This window comes from Poecilia latipinna, unplaced genomic scaffold, assembly GCF_001443285.1.
Source record: "Poecilia latipinna isolate Pla-1442-1.1 unplaced genomic scaffold, P_latipinna-1.0 Scaffold291, whole genome shotgun sequence".
Classification (NCBI taxonomy): Eukaryota; Metazoa; Chordata; class Actinopteri; order Cyprinodontiformes; family Poeciliidae; genus Poecilia; species Poecilia latipinna.
The window spans coordinates 56,648-79,130 of NW_015112907.1; the positions used below are offsets into that span (position 1 = coordinate 56,648).

Sequence of the window (22,483 nt, forward strand, 5' to 3'; positions counted from 1 at the left end):
ATTTGCAATAGACATGTGATTTTACATGAGCAGACATGAGGATACTGATGAAAGTTAAACTGTCTGCCTTCAATTTTAATTTTGATTATGCTGAATGAGTAAAGATGTTTGCAAAACTATACAACCCACAGGTGCTGATAGATTGGGATTAGCTTAAGAGCAACACCATCTTAAGAGTAAATAAACAAGCTAGCGTGAGTATGTGCACTGGGAGTTAGCTGAACCCCCGTGATTCTCTTCAATATTACTGATCATATCCTTCCCTCACCTTCTTAATGGCTTCACACTCATGCTACCCCTGTCCTGTTTCCAATTTCTTCTGCGACAACAGCCCCCTCACCTCGCCTCGCCTTAATGTCTCGGCTCAGTCTTTATAATAAGGTCTCCATTAGTGTGACGGGCTGCGGCACACAGCCACTGATGTTGTGTGTGCCTGGAATCCAGGTCAAGGTTACCGAATTTGACTTGTTCGCTTTGCAGTTCTGCCTTTTATTGCTTCTTTCAGACAGTAACTGTGCTCTGCTGGGACAGCTTTATGTCTGCAAAAATCAGTGTCAGCAAAATGATGCTGCTGGCTGGACTCAGAACACAATCACTCTTCTTTTTTCTTCATTTAAGCTCTGTTGACAGTGACATGCAGCTTTTTTGGAGCAACACTTTTAATCTGATACATTATAGTTATACACTTATGTTATAACATTAGTTTTAACCTTTGAACCGCCACAGCAATCCTTCACTTGTGTTGTCTCTGTTCAAACACTCAAAGCCTCTGTTTTGCAACACAAATTCTAAGTACAGTGCTCAAAATCCTTGAGCTTTTTGAGGAAGAACATCATTCGCAATCTGATTTGCGAATGATCAGATTGCGAATCTGATCATTCGCAATCTGATTGCGAATGACTTTAACATTCTAGAATGTTAAAGTCATTCTAGAATGACTTTAACATTCTAGAACATGAATAAGCTTCAATCTAAACACTTCCATTGTTTAGATTGGGACAATCTAAACAATGGATAAGGTTAATTTTCATAGGCACGATGTTTTCACGGTGCAATGATTATTTCCAGTCACAAACAATTTTGCATGTTGGTCAAAAGGTTTATTTTTATTTCACCATGGTCAAGAGGGCATGAATTTTTTGGAGGAAGCATAAATGTATTGTAATAAAATACTAAATGTTTTGCTTTTTTTAATCAAAGTAATGAGAAATACAACTATTCCAACCCGTATATTTATATTGATAGTATTACCTTATAATAAAGTTTGTGTATAATTATGTTCACATTAAATCAGTTGATTGTTTGGAACCTGACATGTTTTTTGGTTAGACAGAAGTTTGTCCTTTCAGTGACCTGTATTCTGTCTCTGCTCAGAGCAACACGCCTGAATCCAAAGACACACAATCCAAAGCAAGCCAAAGCCAGACTCATCCATCAAATCACACACCAGCGTACTGTTTATGCAGCACAAAGGGGAAGAGACTGATAGTCACCACAAGAACAAAAACATGAAGCACACAAGGAAAGTTGCAATAAACCCTCCAACCAACAGAAGGGTGTTATTAAAGGAACAATTAGGTTGTCTGCACTGTGATTTGTTTTCTGACGTTGTGATATTCATGTGCTTCAGAAGCCACAATGGCTATTTGATGAAAAGGATAAAATGTAGGAACAAGAATGTAAATCCTCCAAAATGCAACTGACATAGACATTAGGACCTCAAAGGAAGCAGTGGACAAAGATCAGGATAGCTTATTTGCTGTTCATGCACTTTTAAATCTGGCAAAGATTTGGAAAAATATTTTAAATAAAATGTAAAACAGAGAACAACAAAAAAACAACGCTTTTCTATTTCAAAAAGTACATCAGTCTGACATGGTTGACATATTTGCCAACTATTTTAGCCTGTTTTATTGGCTACGTGTGCGTTATTATTGCTGCAGGAAGAAAAGTAGGACAGCAAGTGAGTTTAGCAAAAAATGAAAAACAGGAGTTGTTTCTAGGACAGATGCACTCCAGCATCATCGCACGTAGCAAGAAGTTTACACAAATCTACATAAAGATGCTAACTTTATGAATACATTACAGACAGCAAGTCTGTAAGCTGAAGCATTAACAAGGGAAAAGAAAAAAATAAGAGGGTTTTAGTGAGACACATGCAAACCAAAAATTACAAGTGGCAGAAGTAAAGAAAACTCAAAGCCTGATAACAACACAAAATGAAAAACACAAGGGAATGTCTCACAAAGAAGTGGGACCTAAAATAGGGTAAGAAAAACAACGTAAAAGCAAATAGTATAGAAGGAAAAAGCTAAATAAATGCACACAGCAGCAGTGCAGCCTGTATGGAGTTCTCCAATTTTGTGGTTTGAACAGAGCGTTTTTTACAAGAGGTTTTTCCACAGCATGACTCACTCCACTGGCGTGCAACCCAACTTATTTTTTTCTTATTTTTTTTTCTTTCTCCCTATACACAGCTATGCCATATGGGTTTCTTCTCTGTGTCACACAACAAATCCACAAAAACAGGCAAAACAAAAAAAAATACTAATAATGTATCAGTGAGAAGAATCAGCTAGCATTTGGACAATAAGCCAGAAATGATCCCCATCGGAAAAAACAACAACAACAAGAAGTTTAGAACTGCAGACCTAAACATTATAAAATCTTGAATAATTTCAACATGATAATCTTGAACTTTTTGTCTTTTGTTGAAGAAAGATTATGCATGCTGATTCAGGCTGTACCTTGATGGTTGAGGAGGCGTAGAGCATGTCCTCCAGGCTGAAGTGGCAGCAGCTGTTCAGGTTGTCTTTGCAGAAGTCCTGAATGAGCTGCAGGTTGTAGAGACGGTCGGCCAGACTCATATTCTCCTTCAGACAGACATCTATGAGAGCAGACAGATCCATCAGCTGTCAGACAAAATTTGATGACAAGAGAGCTTTCCACTGCACTGATAGATGAACAATCTTTTTTTTTTTTTTTCCAGACACAGCTGAGGTAGCTTTTTTTAACTTTTCCTCACACTTTTGTAAAAGTCTTAAATGTTAAGATAGTGGCTTACTGTTATTTAATAGTGGGTTTAGCTGCCACTTTATGTTTTTTTCCCCCCGATTCTCTCTAAAATGAATGAATTATCACGTGTTTACAAAGTAAATAGGTTTGTTTACTTGGTCCGTCAATTGAATGCATCTTCTGTTTGTGAAAGACAACTGATCGACTCAGTGAACCTACACTATACCGTCTCTTTTCTGACATCAGAATCTAAAAACAGCAACTGTTTCCATTTCGTCTCCTTACCATCCAGGGGAAGCAGCTGAGGGCAGTAGAAATGCAGCAGTGCACCCAGAGCCGAGCCGTCTGTGCTGTCCTTAAGCAGGTTGTCCACTGGGGGGATCCAGGGAGCCAGCTGGGTAGAGGCCTGCTCTTTCCGATAGCGAGCCTGTTGATATAAACAGCTATAAACCCAAGTGCTTTGCAGAACAGCGTCTTGCTTAGATCTTCAGTAGTTTGTAACTCAGACTTATCCTATTGTTTCTGTTTTTCATTCACTTAATGGGAGGCAAAATTAGGCACAATTAATGGAGCGACCCTCACAACAGCTGGGCTTTCATTAGAGCTTTCAAGAAATGGCAGATAGTTGAGAGAACAGTGTGAATTTAGAGGATTTACTCAAGAATGAAGGTAATTAAATGACTTTGGAAATGAACTGATATATGCCAAAGACAAGAAACAGTAGCTTTTTAAATGATCTATATTCAAATGTTGTAAAGTGGTTAGATTTATTTTTTTCTAGGTGAAATAAAAAACTCATGGGGCTTGTTACTCAAACGACAATAACTAAAATATGGATTTCAAACTACAACAGTAATTCTTCCTTCCTAGATGTCTAAAAACTATAAAGTATTTTTTCTTGTCTAATATTTAATCATGGGAGAACTTAAGCAATTCCTCAATGTTGTATAACCTACAGAATATAAGGACGGATGTAATAAATAGGTATGGCCACAATCGAAAAAAATAAAGTTTTCATGGGTTTCACTAAACTTATCCCTACATACAGCAGATATTGAAGCCATTTTAATAAGAATCAGAAGATTTTTGTCATCTATCTGATGTGTATAAAATGACAGATAAATGACCTGTTGACAAGACAAAGGGAAATTCTACATCCACAACAATCAAATGAGGTAGAGCTGCACAATATATGCAATCCAAATTGTTATTGCAATATTAATGTATTCATATTCATTTGTAATGGCTTGCTTGGCAATATTAAATTTGACCAGTTTCTCTAACCTTCATTATTTTTGATCCCTGTCAGAGGGAGAAGTCATAGAATTTAGTGGCATAAAAAGCGAGATCCAAAAGCTCTTATCATGTATTGAGCTTTGAAAAAAGGATTAATTAGGTAAATCTGGTATTAGTAGCGACTAATATTGTGACAATGTTCAACATTAACATTGCAATAGCATGTTTTTTTTTAATATTGTGTGGCCCTGTGGCAAGGATGAAATAAATCACTATGAACACACAGATGCAAAAGGGGCAGCAGTGATATGTGGACTTACAGGCACAAGCTTCATGTACCACTTGGTTGGAGACTGCAGCAGCGAAGCAGAGGGAGAGGGAACCATAAAGAAATGTTCTCAATGAGATTAGTTAGTAATGCAATTAGTAACTTAAGCAGTAACATAAAAGCATTGACACCAAAGTAAAAAGTGTTGGTTATTGTTTTTGTGTGTATGAAAGACATCCCACTCATCTTAAAAAACTGTATAGCTTAGTTGTAAAATGTTTAAATTGCTTTCGCTGTTTGGCTTTTTGTCTTTTCTTTCATGTGGACACACCAAAACAACTGTCACATCTTAAAGTTCTGATGTAAGAAATGTGTGGTAAGAACATTTACTGTGATTGGGTCCTGACTTTGTAGTAAATGACATAAACATGCCAAAGTGTACTTTTTGGAAATTAAAATTCATGGGGATGTATTCAAGAAAACTAAGAAAAGAACAGAAGGTTTTCTTCTCCTAAAACCATTTTTATCAGTTTTGTAATATTTAGAGACTATTTTAGAACCTGTTAGCCATGATGCTGTTATTTACACTCATCTTTGGCAATCACATGCAATTACATAAGCCTTTTTGACCTGAGATAATGCATTATAATTCAGAGGAGCAAATATCAAATATCAAATATCAAAGTACAACTTCCCTTTAAGGGCTATGATTAAAATGCCGTGAAATCGGTATTTTAAATTTGACAGTCACTTTTCCATGCCAGTTCCAATAGATTCTCACTAAAATACCAGAGTGTATCTTGACTGTTCAAATGCTCACTGTCAAGTTAATAAAAACCCGTCTCAGGAAAGAGAATCCAAATAACATTTCCACTGCATTCCTGTCAAAATCTGTCAGCTATCCTCTGACGATGTAAGCTGCTTCCAGAAGAGGCTTGTTGCACCTAAAAGCTAATTCCCACACTACCTTGAGGAACCAAAGACCCAAAATTCACATGTCGATCAAAATGACGAGCATTTCCATAACTTCAAAGAAGGAAAGCTGTGATTTGTGGGGAAAATGCAGACACACTAATGAAATCATCAATATAAATCGAAAAGGCACAAAACGTAAAAAAAAAAAAAGAGAGAGAGAGAGAGAGAGAGAGAAGCTGTCCTGGATTTTCCCGATTTGATTAGTGTCACAGCGCTCTCCCACACCTGATCTAATCCACTCAACATATTAGTAGTTAATCTGTTTTATCTGTTGGTCAGGATGTCAGAATAATTTATCATACGATATATGTAAATAGGCAAGAAATAGAACTTATCAGCTTATAAACATGAGGAAAAGAAAAGGTTTAATCCCAATCTGTGCAAATGAGTGGCAGTCAATTGATAAGTAACACTAGCTGTAAATACTTTGTTTTTCAGCCACAAGAATTAGGATTATGTTCATTTTATTGTCATCAGCATAAAAAATTTATGACAATTTAATGTTCCTACAGGCATAAAAGTATTAACTCCCTTAAGTTTATTTAAATAGTTTCTATCCCAGTGTTGTACAGTTTTTGCTATCGCAATTACATTCACTAATAACATCCAATGATATTTCTAACAGATGGCTTCTGTGTCAACAATTTGAAGTAAATCTAATTCCGCTTTTTCCCTTCAACCCAAAGCCTGAAAGTTTCTTGTGACGGTGCCATAAAGTCATTGTTGTGGAAATGTGCATCTGTAGACTGAGACAAACTACCAACTCCCTCCAGGGCCAGGAGTCAATTAAGCTGTGCTCTTCAACAGTCCAAAGTAAGGAAACTCTCAGAGGCCGACCTGAAAACCAGCAAAGGCAAATTTGAAAATATTTATTCAGGTGTCTTTATGACCAGATACAGTGGAGTTATGTGAATGGATTTCTTAGTAATGCTAACAAATTTTATTCAAAGGTCAGCATGCACTTTTCAGATCATTCAGGCTCCAAATACCACAGCCTGCTGCCACAGCTTGACAACAAGAGGAAGACTGTCAGCTTCTAACCTGATGTTAGACTTTTCACTGAGTAGAGCTACACAGTGTATCCACCAGTCAAACCCATGAGGGCACATAAAGTCCTTAGAGGAAAAAATAAATCAACCTTCCAAACACTAGTCATGTTGCCACCATCACCCCTACAAATAATTGATGGGATAAAATAAAGTCAGTGTCGCCTCGACTGCCCTAGAAGGGTGTGTGTGTCTCTCACTGTCTGTTTGCGTGACTCATACTAACTGCAGACCTACAGCAGACAGTAGGAGAGTGAGGGTGAGGGACACAAAGCTGCTGGAGGTAGCAAATGTAACATTGGACTTCTTTGAAGGCAACTGGTTTTTAGTAACTCTATTTTCCCTCTCATAATGACAATTTACCTTTCTTCTAAGAAAATGAATAGCAAACCACTGATTATTTAAAGTAAAACTTTTAACTATAGTTCTCTTTGGGTATCAAGGGTTATTTTGTCTGCTGGAGGATCCTTGATATATACTGTGATTTTGAACTCAACATAATGAAGAGATTTCAAAATTGTTCCCAATTATGCATCAAAACCCGTGAGCCTTACCGTTATCTAAGCTTGACTAAATAAAAAAAAACAACAAAAAAACATGCTGTCTTTTGATGTGTTTACAGACAGAAAAAAGTGCGAGATTTCAGTTTTGGGGCACTTAAAGGACATATTTTCCAGTACATTACCTGCTGATCACTGTTTAGAGTTAAACAGTTGGAAATTGCCACCTTTTGATCACTGCCTGATTGATTGGTGCATGACAAAATGATATCATACACAGTATTATAACATGTTTAATCTAAATAGATATGCTAAAAAGTTTGCACTTTACCACATCCCCATTACAATAATAAATTACCTACCTAACATATAAGTTATTATGCAATTGCTGCAATGAGAGTGATTTGATGTTTTGCTAAAGTTTTGGTTGGATGGTACAAATAACTTTAGACTTAACAACAATTAGAGTTGTCCAGAGAGCCTGAAATCTGTCTGTTACATACATTAGTTCATCTGAATATGTTCAAATGAAGCATTTAGCGAGTTTGTCTATTAAACTAGAGCAAAGTCTGCCATAAGCAAAAGACATAGAAGTCACAACAAGGACGCAACACCAACACACACACAGCATTTAGGGCTAGTAGCTTCGAGGTTCATGAGGACAGTGGAAGGTCAACTCCACAGCTCATGGGCCAAACAAGGGGATATGTTTTCACCCAAAAGACAGCATCAGACCAGGCTAAATAGGTAACAATAAGTGACCATGTTTACCATTCAGTTTTTGTAGTACAAAAAACGCTCAGAAGATTCAATGAGGATATGATTTCACTTTCTGGTTCCACTTCACCAGTTAAAGCATGTGTGCCTTGCTGTGTGTTTGTGAAGGATAGCTGAGGCATGCACTGCTGTGTCTGCACACTGACTGGTCAGATCATCGTCAAACACTGTGCAGCCCTCAGAAAAGGAAGTGCAGTTCTCCATCTCTGGAGGTCAAAACAAGGCAGTTGAGCTGCCAGTTTAGCATGAGATGGGCTTTTAACATCTTTAAAATGAAGCAACACCAATGGTGTTATGTCAGAGTGTGTTGTACGGCATAACTTGGGAGAGAGAGATGGAAAAAATAAAAAGAAACATTTTTTTTTTTCCCTTGGGGGCAAAAGAAATGGTGGTAGGACACATGACAACAATATGTCAGTAATGAATAAAATAATTTTGTCTCAGTCCCTGAACATGTTTAAGGTCCAGGTGACAGAGAGGAAGTCACAGCAGCATTTCAAAAGTCAATCCTTTCCTTAAAACTGCTGGCAGTGACTATTCAAGGACATGGAAGGGAGACGGACAGACAAGGCATGAAGGATAAACATGAAGGTGAGTCCATGAGTGACATCATTCACCTCCTCTTCCTCCCTCTGACATGTTGTTTGGAACTCTCCTCACTGCTGCATAATAATAAATGCATCACAGATGCTAAAACAAAGTGGAGCCATAAAAATACTAGGTACATCCACTCCCCCTTCAGTAGCAAACTATGATCCATTTTTATTGCTACTGGATAATAAATTGCTATGATAAAGATGCCATAAAATCAGACACCGGCTGTATGTATTACTGGAAGAGTCAAAATCTTACAAACAGCTGCACTATGGAGAAACTTGAATCCAATTTTACAGAGGAGTACGTTAGCATCACTCATCGGTCATGGAAATAATAATAATAATGAAAAAAATAATGAAAAAAATAATAATTAAAAAAAAAAGTTCTTGCATGCAATATAATTTGAACTTAAATTTTATCATATGTTGTGGTATTTACTGCAATAAGGATGTAAATGAATATGAAAGAAGCTGTTACTATGCCTAAATTGTCTATTTCCATCACATAGTTTCAGTTATCTAAATGATGCGGACCTTAAAAAAATACTATAATTATAGCTGTTTTAATTGACCAGTCACCTGAATATATATTTAATTTAATTGTTTTGCAAATTAGAGAATAGTGCTTTTAAAACAGCATACAGTTGTAATCTGTATGAACATCAAATGCAATACAACTTTTTGTGCACATTTCTGTCAATGCATGTTATCTAAAGAATGAAATGCTCATTGTGATATATGTCGAGCATTAATGAGTTCTTGCAATACTCAATGGGTAAGAAACTGTTTTGGTAAACAGACTCAAACAGGCAGAATACAGAGACTATTTCAGTTATACATAAAAAAAAATAAAAAACATAGGCATCACCTCCGTGTCTTAGAGTATGAAAAATAAGCACTGATTCTGGAGAAAGTTACATAAGCGATCTGTGACTGCGGGCGAATCCTGAACAAGGTTCAACCAAGACTAAATAACTGCTTATCTTATTAGACTGGATAGTCCTGACCCTCTGACAAACATTCAAAAGATGAGTGGGTAAACATCAATGCCTTTAATATCTAATCTCTCGGTTTGATATTCATTAAACCAACAGTGAAACAAAAATATCTGAATGCGATTTTTTCTGATGCTGGCTGAGTTTAAACAGCTTCACACAGCCAAGAAACTTGTCTGAGATACTGTAGTAACACAGAGGTCTGGGAAAAATAAGTGCCAGTCAAAGAGAAATGCTGTGGTAAATCCATTACTCGGAGCCAAGGATTTCACTCAGCTCAATTGAATGTGTCCATCACACAGTGTACAGTATATGCAGTGTGTGAAGTGTTACAGCTAGATGACAAAAGTCAAAAGAAAACACCCACCCTAGGACTCCCAGTCTGCTCAGCACTCTGTGTCTCCTTCTTCTTCTGTTCCTGAGCAACGTCTTTCAGATACTCATTTACCTAAAGGGGGAGGAAAAAAAATAATACTCTATTATCAAAGAAAGAAACAACATCTTTGAGAATGTAAAAAGCAGCTCCAAGTGATTAAATAAATTAAACAATGATGGTTTTACATTGCAAAACACAGAGGATTTGATTTTACTTGTTTTAATTCAGTGTGCTATAAACTGCACGCTGTGGAAGTAGTGAGTATTCCAACGGGGAGCCATATGCCTTTCTAGCGGGAGACCATGACCACACCTCCTGCAACGCTTTGTCTGCTCTGAGTGTGTTGGAAGCCCAGATCTGGAAGCCCTCCAGAGCTGCAGCTAGAAGAATGTAAACAGAGTCTGACTGGATTCTGCTCCAGTGCGTCTGCGAGCCATCTGTGCATGCAGCCCTGCAAAAGCAACCATGTTGCAATTTATGTGGATGGGAGAAATATATTAACAGCTGATTTGATTTATAAGTAGTGCAGGTTCAAATCTCATGTTATATTTGTTGTAATAGCATAGTGTTAAATTATTCCTTTGCTACTAGAAGAATGTTTTGTTTTCAAGCTATTAAGTGGCTTTTTGCAAATTCATATAGGACACTGAGAGGGCTTTTTGTGAGAAACTGATTTTGTTTACCCATTTTATATCATAAATGCCAGATGAGCAGAGTGTTTGTTGAGTTATCCATTTCCACAAGCAACAGTGTGAATGTCATTTGTAGAGATAACTGGTTTAGATTGACATAAGCCCATATCCTGTTTGGTTCAGTTAGAAGTTCCAAATTTATGTTGCCCTTTTGTTTTATCATCTAAAATGAGTCCCTGCGTGTTCCTCAGTCCTGTCTTACAAGTCTAGATAGATAATAAGCTGTGTTCTTTTACAGAGAGGTTTATGCTGTAACAACAGTGCCTTGCAAATGTATTCATACCTCTGAAATCTTTTACAAACACGACCTTCAAAGTTGTTTATTTGAAATTCATGACAGGCTAATATAAAGTAGTGCATAATTGCCAACAGTAATGCAAATAAAACATGGCGTCAAAGTTTTTACAAATAGAGTGACAAACTTACTCCCCCAGAGTTACGATGATACTGCAAACTACTTCTGTGATTAATGTTGTACTTGCTTGTCAGTGCAGATGTTCAGCCACCAACACTATTCATAATGTCCTTCAGCTGAAGGACATTATTTTTTGAGAAAGGCCCTCAAAAAATAGCTGTGTCTATACTGAGATTTAATCATACACAGACGGACTCTGTTTATTGAATTGATGTCTTCTGAAAACAATTGTTTGAACTGAAATTTATTTAGCAGTACCAGACTACAGGGGATAATAAACAATGCAAGTCCCAGTTTACAGAAAGACTTGCAGCAAACTGGAAGGAAAAAGAGAGAGAAAAAAAAATCCACAATCATGTATCTTGTGTTGAACTGCCACATAAAATTTCAATATACTGCAGGTTGTTACACACTGATGTGACAAAATGTGAAAGATTTTAAAGGGTGTGAATATTTTCCCAAGGTAATGTATTTATGTTAAGTTCCGTCAGTCAGTCTAATACAAGTTTTAGTTTTTAATTGAGAAATGTTTTATTTTCTGTTAAACAAACAGTAACCTACATTTTGTATGGATAAGCAGATACAATTCTAGACATTGGAATTAATATAATTTCAGGGATTAAAGCCTTTAACTGCAACAGAAAAACAAGACCAAACCTTGTTAATCCAGGTGGTCACAGCGTCCTCTATATCATATGGTCTTTCCTCCTCAGAGTCGCCGGATGAATACTGATGAGTGCAAGCCATTACCTTCTCCACATTTACCGTCTCTACTGTGTACGCCATCATCAGAGTGTCGATCATGGCCAAGTGGGCACCCTGGGAGAACAACAGCACAATAGTTAGCAGGTGAAAACTAACAGTTCATGTGCAGTTAAGGGCTGGTCCAGTTTATCCACATTAATGGTGGAGTGTCTTAACTTTTCCAAAGTCTGACTTTTTGTCTTGTGTCATATTAGACTTGTGTAAAATATGGCAGAAGGGCAAACATAATTTAGTAAATAAGGACATTATTCTTTATTAGTGCATTTGATTATTTGTATCCTAATAAATCAGATACATTAAAACACATAGTGCTATGAAATTGTTATTTGACAACATTTTTTCTGTGCTATTTTAATGCATATGTAATTGAAAATGATTAGTATATTATTAGCAGCATTTATTTCCAGTAGTTAGCGCCCAAAGAATGAGAAAATCCCATTTTTTGAACAGAACAGTGTAATTGGGTGTGATGTCATTCGCAACTCCGACATCTGGGGTAAATCACACACAGCTGAGTCTCGAACAATCAACATAATATTCTCTTCACTTTACAAGAAATAGGATCTTAAGATAAGTAACTGCAAGCTGTGAGAAATGAAACAGAGAATGAGCAATTAAAAAAACTTAACTGAGTTTGTACACCCGACACACTGATCAGTGTCCTATTTTAACCGTGACCAGATTTTTACCTCAGTAAGATAATGACCACAACATAGTCTGGCGATGAGACTCGTCAGATTCACAGAGAATTAAAAAGTACCGGCCATTTGACAAAATTGAACACCATTAAAATGAAAATAAAATCGCTTTTCTCTAATGAACATCTGATGAACCTTAGCTTAAACCCATTGTTTCCGTTGCCCTGGAAACAAGTGTCTCCATCCCTTTCATCCCCTGTTACGAGACCCAGTTTTCTCGCAGTGACTGTTAGCCTTTGAGAATCCAATTAAAGCATATTTCGGGCAGCAGAGTTCATGTGACATAAGTGTCATCTATTATATGTGGTTGCTCCACTTGTTATTGCAAAATCCCAGGTTTTTATTTGAAAAGTATATTGCTGCATCTATCAGGTTTTTGTTGCATAATGTTTTCAACAGCTAATTACGTAAAATATGGATGATACCTACCTACCTTACTTTTAAAGAAAACTAGGCTTGCTCGATGATTTTACAAACCCCTAAAAATATCTGAGATTTTACAAAGTCTCTCTGTTTCCATAAAATCGTGAATACACAATGTTTATTGAACTCAAGTCACATTTTCAATCCAGTAAATGGCAAAAAAAACAAACAATGGTCTAAATACATATGCTTTGTAAATCGAAGCATCCAGAATCATAGCAATAGTCACAGTCCTGGTCATGTAGTCTTAGTTGTTCAGCACACTTTAACATATTTAAATAAAATTGGATAAATTGTTTTGGCATACAGAAATAACTATGAAAACCTGTAATTATTCAAGCATTGTCTCTGTAGAAATGATTGGCCAGCAATAATCTAAAGTCCTTCCTAAGTAAAAAAAAAAGAAAAAAAAAGGAATGAAGCAGTCGAATATTTAGATTATTGCATCATATTAGCATCTTCACTCAGCATTCCTTGTTATTTAGCTGTAAACTTACCATTTAGATGAACAACTTGCTCTGCCACTAATTTCTATGAACAAAGTCTTAGAAACCTGAAACAATTAATTCATTATCTTTGAAATGTGATAAAATACTATGGACAGATTTATTCATAAGATTCTCCCTAAATTAAAGAATGAAAATAATCTATCAATCTAATAATGATGGAGAATTTGCAGCTCAGACTAAATTAACTGTGTGAAATCTCATTAGTGTGATGTTTCATTTCCTCTAACTGTAATTTGGCATCAGAGCACCAAAACAACCACATCTAATAACACACTGCCAAACTAGTTCCTACTGGCCCTCAATAAGCCTGTCCAAACAGTGTTTAACATAATCCCAGAGACACGCATACTCAGACAGGCACAAAGATACTATCACTAGTTTTTAAAACTAAATTTTTTTCTACACTTGTGCAACAAGACACTTGATGTAAAGCAACAGTAATTTTAAAAAAGCCAAGAGATCATTGAGAACCCTCAAAAGACTCTTTAGGAGCACATCTGCTAAGTAACATCACAATATTGATTTGGATGTAATCTGGTCTGATAACATAAAATGACAACAGGGGGAGTTAATCTTGTTAAGTAAACCACAGACCCACAGTCTCTAATTATTTTGAATGTTGTCAGGGTAATGTGAGGGAAGATGTGTTACAGTGAAAACACTACTTCAGATTTAGGAGCTCCTCACACTACTCACACTATAGATGTTGATATAGTGATAGTAAATATTGTCTCATCGCCAGACTATGTTGTGGTCATTATTTTACTGAGGTAAAAATCTGGTCACGGTTAAAATAGGACACTGATCAGTTTGTCGGGTGTACAAACTCAGTTAAGTTTTAATGCCTCAGTAATTAAAAAATTACTTGTTCTGTTTTGCATATATAGCTACATTGTTCACAATTTAAACATGTAAAATTGTAAGAAAGGATAAAAGAAAAAAATCTCAAAATTTGAAATCCTGAGACTCTGGTTAGTCAGACGGCGCTGAAAAATAGGTGCAATCTCTTGTTCATAAAAGTACAACTATAGCAGAGTAACAGTAACAGTCAATATTATACTTTGAAATTATCATACTGGTTCATGGATTTTAAGGCTGTTTTGAGATTGATTGATATTCATGTAAGTGGATTAATACTTTTCTCTTTGAGAAGCTTATTTGTTAACTTTATTGTTTACAGAATGGCAACAATTTCTGCTTTTAGTCTGCAGCGGAGCTGCCAACTAGCCAAGTTACGACCTAATCCTGTAACAAAGCATCTGTTGTAACAAAACAAATACAAATGTCTAATGGTATTTATCTAAATTTAGAAAAGGCCTCTCTAATTGGTCTGTGCAACAGTACACAAAAGCTTTGGCATGCTTATGCACCAAAAAACATATTTCAGGTTATTTACAGTGCCAGACACAGAACTGTATACCAAATGACAAAGGATCCTGGGAGTATGAATCCACTTCTGATTAAATATAGTAGGATATGTAAAGACCGAATGGATGTAGCAACTGAATGGATGTAGGGAGGATAAAGGGGAAAAAGAATGAAGACCAAAGCTTTATTGCTGTTGTAACAAATCCACCCTGACATTTGTAGTAGAGATTTTTTTCCCCCGTTATATCATGATGGTTTATAACCTTTAGGTTTGCAGTGCACATATGCTTTCTATCCGCAACAATTAGCATCAAACTCCTCCAACTACACATACTTGCAGCTGCTTTGCTAAATTTCAATAGATCGCTCTAGCTCACGAAGATCAGACGCCTTGACTGGGGCACTATTAAGATTCCAAAAAGATTGCTGCTGTTTGACTTAGTTTTGACAAGATCAAAAATTCTGCCTGATAACTATAAAAATATGTAGTGAGGTATTTGATCACTATAATCATAATAAAATCCCTTTTAAACCATGCAGTCACTAATACGCCAACATACTTTGAAGAATAAAACACACATATTGTTGCTTTTTCACCCAATTGAATCCATAAATCTTAAGCTGATTCCCCAGGAGGTAAAGAGATGCAGCTTCATGGTCGATATCCTGTTTCCATTGTATTGCCACACAGCACGCTCTCTGAGGAAAAAGGTAAATACCGCTCATCTTTAATACTGCATTGAAAAAAAAAAAGATGGCTAATCCTTTGTAGAAGGTTGACTTAGCATCGCATAAAAGAATTGCAAATGTGAACCACAGAGACCTGCTAAAGAGTGTCTGCAATGTATTTTTCTGCACAATCATGTGTCCATTGTAAATCCAACAAAAATCTCGGTAGTCAGTACTTTGAACCTTTAGTAGGCTTTGATGATAATAAGCATATGCAATGCATTCATCTTCCCAGCTACTGAGGCAAAGCATAGAAAAAGATCTTTAGGAAACCATTAGAATCACCACACTGACTTTATTTCTTCAGAAAATATGCAGCTGGAGGTTAGTACTACAAATACTCTGTTACACAGGAAAATCCCACATGTCAAGGCTTTAATGACTATTTATAGAAAAGAAATTCCACTAAACAAAGTGTTTTGAACTCACACAATACAAAGCAATCAAAGCAAAATATCCATTTAAAATTAGTTTGAGCACAAAATAACACTGAAATATGATCTGTTTTTAGTAGTATGGTTCTCCTGTGAAAGTTCTAGGCTAAAGCAGAGAAACTGAAGTTGTCTAATTTCAGGTAAGTACTCTGCTGGACATGGAAAACCACTTAGCTGTATCTCTCTTCGGTCTCTTCAGAGGTCAGAAAATGTTCTGAAAATAGAAAATGCTATACTGTGGAAAAAAAAGGTTTTAACCTTTTACATGCACTTTGCCTTTTTATTTATGCACTGGCAGGTAAGGAGCATATGGATGAAGTCTTAAAATATGCAAAAAAAGTAAAAAAAAAATGCATAAAGTGGCATCTAATTAGAAAGGTGAAAAGATACTATAAATGTGTACCAAATTTAAGAATTTTCATCTGGAGAAGATATTTAATCAAAAATCCAAGTCTAGATTAACCAAAGCAGCATGAACAAGCTCAGTCAACAAGTAGGTAGGTTTAACTGCATTTTTCTCTTGCTGAAGGAGTAAAATACTCAAGCATAAATGTATTTTCATACATGTATAGTCTTCCTTACTCAGATCATCTCCAATTGGTTTTAACTTTCAGTTGGATATATGGTAGGTTGTCTTCAGTAGTCCACCAAAGAACCCGATTAAAAGTGCTCTCACACACAGTTTCACACATGCAGATTTTAACATCTCCAAAATGCCAACTGTGAGGTCTGGCATCGAATGTTTGGAGCAGCATACCTTCCCCCTGAATACAAAAAGAGCCTAGCAATTAGGTGAAAACCTCAAAGCTAACCTTAGATCAGTGTTCCTAGCCAGTGTTGACCCTCAAGTATGTGCTGAAAGAGGCCTCTGGTTTGAAAAAATATTGTATGCAGATAGAAGTAACATAGCACTTGCGTAATAAACCTCATTTTAATCAAAGTGGCTGTGGAACCTAATGGAGTAGTTCAAATTAAACTTCAAAGTGCTGTATTGCATGCTATTAAAAATCCCTCTCTAGGAGCTTTCTCTGCTGCCTTTCTTTTGTTCGGCATGAATCAGTAAAGGAGGGCAACAGTATTTTCTGCAGCATAATCACCGCTGTTCTGTCAGGAAAAGGGAAAATGCGGTCTTGATTTCATTAGCTTTTTTAAAATGCATCTAACTCAGGTCTAAGACAACCTCACAACAATAAAGATCAGAAACCATCTTTATGGTCTCTTCAGAGTCTTTGACAGTAACATTACAACTGATGATGGAGGCACAGAAATCTGACATACAGATTTTCAAGGTGGTGAGGTGAAAAATGTGGCAATAGCACAGAGGCATGATGGCCAGAAAAGCATCAGTAAAGCAAAAGTTAAATAAAGACAAGCACAATTATATGTTGTTTGCTTGATACTGTGAATTGAAGTGAAGTGGGTCTGACCAAGAACATATCAACAGATCATCTGCAAATATTTCCTAAATGTTGCCATGATAAATCATATAACATCTAGCTACACATTTTCTATCTCAAATGCTCATTTAGTGTTAGTTTGCATAGAACAAAGAAAGCTACCAAATCAGACACAGGTAATATTTTAAATAAATATTCATTACTGCTGCATTACAACCCTGTAATCCACAGCTTTCAATAACTGCAGAGGGTGAGATATTAGTCATAAAATCCCTTCTTTAAACTCTAAGGAGATTTAAGAACGCTTAATAGGCTTAAAGTATGGCCACAGTAATCAAAAGGTGAAACATTTTAGTGAAGCAGTTCAAAATCAGAAGTTTAAACAGATTTTTTTTTTACAACCAATAATTAACTGTGTGCAAGAAATGCTTGTACTACTACTACTGAAAATCAAGAGATTTTAAAATACAGATGGGTATTTCACTGGTATGACTCTATTAAATAAATGAAGCAAATTGTTCATGCTTTATTAGGGGAGAAATAGCAACGTATCTGTGATCTTAATAAGGCTTTGGATACAATAATATACAAGAGTACATTGTTTCATCAGTGTGACTTGTCTACTTTGATACAAGGTGCAACCCTGACGTAATAAATCAATCACACATTCATAACACCATCTCCAGATATCCTTTCTGTAGAGTAAAGCTGCCCTGGCAAATCTAGGCAACCAGCTTTCTCATATGGTATGCCGGAAATGCCAAAAAACAAACAAACAAAAAAAAAAGATGCACAAGAAAAACAGAGCAGAAGAGAAAGCATGCCTTTAAAAAATATAAAGGAACATACTGTTTAAGCATTTTCAATTTTTTATCCGAACAAAACAATGCAAGCAATTAAAGAGAAGATCGAAACAATCTGGACATAAGATCTTGGGAGTGTTTTTATTATGCTCTCATGAACACAGAGATTCAGCTCTCTTGCCAAAAGATATCCTCACTGTTGATGATCCAGCCATATTTTACTCACAGCCTGGGAGTCATTTATGACATTTTCCAAATATATTTACTACGATTAAGCCAGAATCAGACAGAAATAACTTGACTGGTCATCAGTTAGATCTTTCTGTTTAGCTTCTCACTGTTTGCTAATAGATTATTAAAATCAAGGCATATTAAATTCACTTGTATTTATTTTTCAATCACATAAGAGAGAAGTTTCAGAGTGCTATGCATAAGTCACTACAGGCACTGCTAATGTAACATAGTTGTGTAAAGTCGATGCTCGGCTTGGTCCCCACAAGAGCTTTCCTTAGTTCTGCATATGAATGTGTGTGTAAGGAGGGGTATCATAGTGTGAGATACAGAGTCTTAGAAATGCCATCTGCCTGCTTGGATGAAGCCAACATTTCAGCATTCTCCCTTTCACAGCCTTTCAACACCACTACAGTCCTTACTACACACACACACACACACACATGCACACATGCGTACACACACAAACACACACAGCAGACATGTTCAAATGCATGCAGAACATACAAGCTCATCGTGCTGAATACAACATATGCAGGCACAAGCACCCCCACTCTTGCATCCACCACCACACACACACGAAAGCAGCCCTCAACCTACGGGAGTGTAACCATGGAAACGAAAGCGCCAGCCCAATAAGGGTTGTGATGGAGGCAGAGAAAAAGGAGGTAAAATAATAGGAGGAAATTAACTCTCCAAATTCATCCAAGCTGAACAGGAGACAGCACATCACTGCGTAGCTGAAAAACTAATATTGAGTCAATATATGGTGAGTTAATTACTTACTCAGATGACTCTGTTTTAAATGTACCATGCTTAGAAACACAAATGAATAAAGCGCCTCTGTGTAAGATTCACATCTGTTACATCACATAGTCGAAAAAAAATGTAACCAACAAGTCTTTCTGAAAACTACTGTTGCTGCTGTTGCTGTTGATATCGTTAACAGCAACATGTGCTAATTGAACACGACCCCATTTATCCATAGACTAAAATCAAGCTGGGCAAAACCTCCTTTTTTTATTATATAAAGCATAATATGTTAGAAATCAATCCTTCATTTCATGTTTTGATTGCAAGTTTCTGGATTATTTGATCAAATTTCTTGTAATAATGTGTAATTATGACTGAAGTACATAAACGGCCTTGAACAAGTAAATCCTTGAAAGTTTTACATTCTGTCAGGTTAAATCATACTTTGCAGAACCACATTTTTCAAAAAATGTCAGTCTTTCAAGTATAACTGCTGGTATTCACATCTAGAGTGAAATTTTTGTCCTTTTTTTTTTTTCCGAAATAGCTCAGACTGGATGAATGGAATTTGTAAACGACACTTGTCAAGTTTTTCCACAGATGTGATTTAAAATTGACAACTGGGCCATGCCAACATATTGTGTTTCCATCTAAATAGTACTAGTGTACTGAACAGTACTAGTGTACTGAACAGTACTAGTGTAGCTCTGGCTGTATGTCTTTCCTACCCTGTATTAACCTTCTGTCCTTCTCTGGAGCAGCTTCTTGTTACTGAAAAACTAATACTGCCTCCAGGAAAAAGGTAAATACTGCTCACCTGTGGGGTTGAGGACAAGCAATCCAAACACTATTGTATCATTGTTGGGACTCTGTCTTCATGCTTTCTCTTAGTCCATGACTTTTTTTTTTTTTTTTTGGCATAAACCAGATTTGTTGAATACAATAACAATCCTGTCAACAGATTCTCCCACCTCTGCATGTCTTTATTTACAGTGACCCTCTTGTCTCTGATTAATGCTCTCCAGTCACAGCCTGCCAGTCTCGTTTACGTACATGAAAGAATCATAGCCTGGACATGCACCATTTCCATCCACTTTGGTAAATAATAAAGTTATAAAAAAAAATTATTTTCCATAGTTACAGACGACACTTATCAGTAAGAACTCATGTCATTTAGCTAGAATAAATTGTGTCCGACTACAATGGACAATCCTCTCCAATGTAAAACATCACCAACTAATTTACACTTCTAGCAGTAGCCACTAACATATCATGCCTTTCTTTAAAAAAAAAACAAAAAAAAAAAAACATTTTTACACTCTCTTCCTCTCAATATAATCATCATCTTGATATGTTTTGAAAGTTATGATTTAAACTGTTCAGCTTTTTTGAAGAAATGCCATCTCAATGCAATCTCACCCCCTGACGTGTGTATTGCTAACGATGTTGGATTTACTTCCTTGCAAGAAATTCTGAGCTGTATGCATTAAATTGAGAAGTGATGGATAAACAAGCATTTAAAGTGACTCACTGACTCAAAGTGATGCACAAATTGATCATATAACTAGAATAATTTTCATCAGTATGTATGATATAGCGTGAATTAACCACCTGCTCCTTTGTGATGCTAATTTCCTAAGGCTATTGGTGGATATGAGCAGTGATAATTGAGGAGCAGAGCTGCCTTTGAGCAAGACAATTAACCACCAGAACTGCACTGCAGATCAGATTGTTGGTATATTAAATGGTAGCCACTGTTTCTGACCTGCTTCAGTGATCTGAGGAGCAATCTAGAGCTAGTTTATATCACTGAATCTTGTTAAAAAGTGCCACAAACATTAGATAAATGGACATGCATGAAAATACAAAAATCAAAATTTTATTTATTTAAATTTCCTGTATTTTAGATTCTAAAGTCACTCATAAATAGTCTGAAGTAGTACATAAATTCTATATTAAAACACTCTGATGCAGCATTATTATCATGCAAAGAAATGTACCTATACTTGTACTCAGATTATTTGGAGGTAACTATGTAGGCTGCTTAATGTTTTGATGTTCATCAAAGTTGCACAGAAAGCCTTTGAAGCCAAAAGAATCATCCAAATTAAACAGTGAACGTTTCTCTTCCAGTGATGCTTTCTGTAAGCTTCAATGTATGAGGATAGAAACATTCCTTCAGACTGTCAGTCTAACCCTGCTTTTCCTTCCTTTACACTCTGCAAGCCAATCAGGTAGAGAAGATAGAGCCTGGGATACAGAATCAGTGTGGGCGACTGAGTAGGTGGGATCTGCGATTCGATTTCTGCATCTTCACGTGTGCAAATTCATCACATGGCAGAAGACAGAGGGATGAGTGGGCAGAGCAGTGACAAAAAAAGAGAGCGACAGAGAAAATACCACTGCAAAGCAAATTCAAATTAGAAACCCAGTGAAAACGTCAGAAAATATGCAGTGTTATGACACAAGTCAGACATTATCAGCATCACCATCTTCTGACCGACTGAGTGAGGCTGCTTTAGACATCACGTAGACTTGCTTATTCCTAAAATTCTTTCCCTGGACACAAATTGCTGAGTTAGGAAGGATGCTTAATAAAAAGTGCCACGAAGCAAAATGTAATGAATCTACTCTAGCAGTTTTAACTGCAGGTAGGTGCTGAGTGTTCTGTTCTCTCAAAAGAAGTCACATGTTAAGGATGTTTTCTCCACATCTTATAAAAGAGAAATCTTTTTCCTGTTTCTGGTCTTCGATAAGCCTAACCTCAACGGAGCACAGGAAGTGCAGCCCTGTCAGATTTTGACAGGCTGTAAATAATTGATGCTCCAAACTGAAAAAGGTAAACAACCATCATGAAGTGGTGTGAAGGGATATGGCAGGTGACTGGGGGGAAGGGAGAAAGTTGAAAAAGTATAAAAGACAGAACTTGTTTGGCATTTCCCACTAATCTATCAGCTCATTTTCACATTCACTAGAAACCCTGTCACACATAAACGCTTTACATTATTCCCTGCCAACCAGTCAGTCAGGATCCATGCTGGGCTTGATTCTGGTGTGAACCCCACTTACAGCTCAAGGTCAATTGAAAGACTCTTTGAAGTAATAAGGGATGGGTAATCCAGTACCCAGAAACCACCCCACCCCCCAAAGATTAACAGATGGAGGTATAATAAGCTTTTCCACTTTATTGTGAAATTATACAAATACTAGCTGCTTGTCTTCTTCTCTAGAAATCTGGCATGTAAATCCTGACGTAAAACTTAAATAACTTCTGAACTAGCATAGAGGAGAAATAAAAGCAGCGAGGGTCTACAAACAGACTGCAGGCACAGTGTGCGTTAATCGCATCTCAATTGCTATTCACTGAACCGGCACTGCATCCTACTGAGATTTTGCTCCAAAATAATGAGGAAACCTCATCCGAACTCAGCGGGAAGCCTTTAAAGCCATCTCATTTCAAACGCTGACAAATTAGTTAAAAA

At 36.6% G+C, this 22,483-nt stretch overlaps 1 protein-coding gene across 6 annotated transcripts in view; it reads right to left on the bottom strand.

Moving 5' to 3' along the window:
• camsap2a (calmodulin regulated spectrin-associated protein family, member 2a) overlaps positions 1–22,483 on the bottom strand; it is a 40,284-nt gene that overhangs the window by 12,879 nt on the left and 4,922 nt on the right. For 5 of the 6 annotated variants that reach the window (XM_015034219.1, XM_015034220.1, XM_015034222.1 and 2 more), the window contains exons 3-7: positions 11,549–11,710; positions 9,776–9,856; positions 4,572–4,604; positions 3,301–3,442; positions 2,748–2,887 (exon numbers count right to left, since the gene is read on the bottom strand). In XM_015034219.1, coding sequence (XP_014889705.1) covers positions 2,748–2,887; positions 3,301–3,442; positions 4,572–4,604; positions 9,776–9,856; positions 11,549–11,710 — 558 coding nt within the window. The remainder of the gene's footprint in view (positions 1–2,747; positions 2,888–3,300; positions 3,443–4,571; positions 4,605–9,775; positions 9,857–11,548; positions 11,711–22,483) is intronic. The other variant, XM_015034221.1, reaches the window with a different exon arrangement.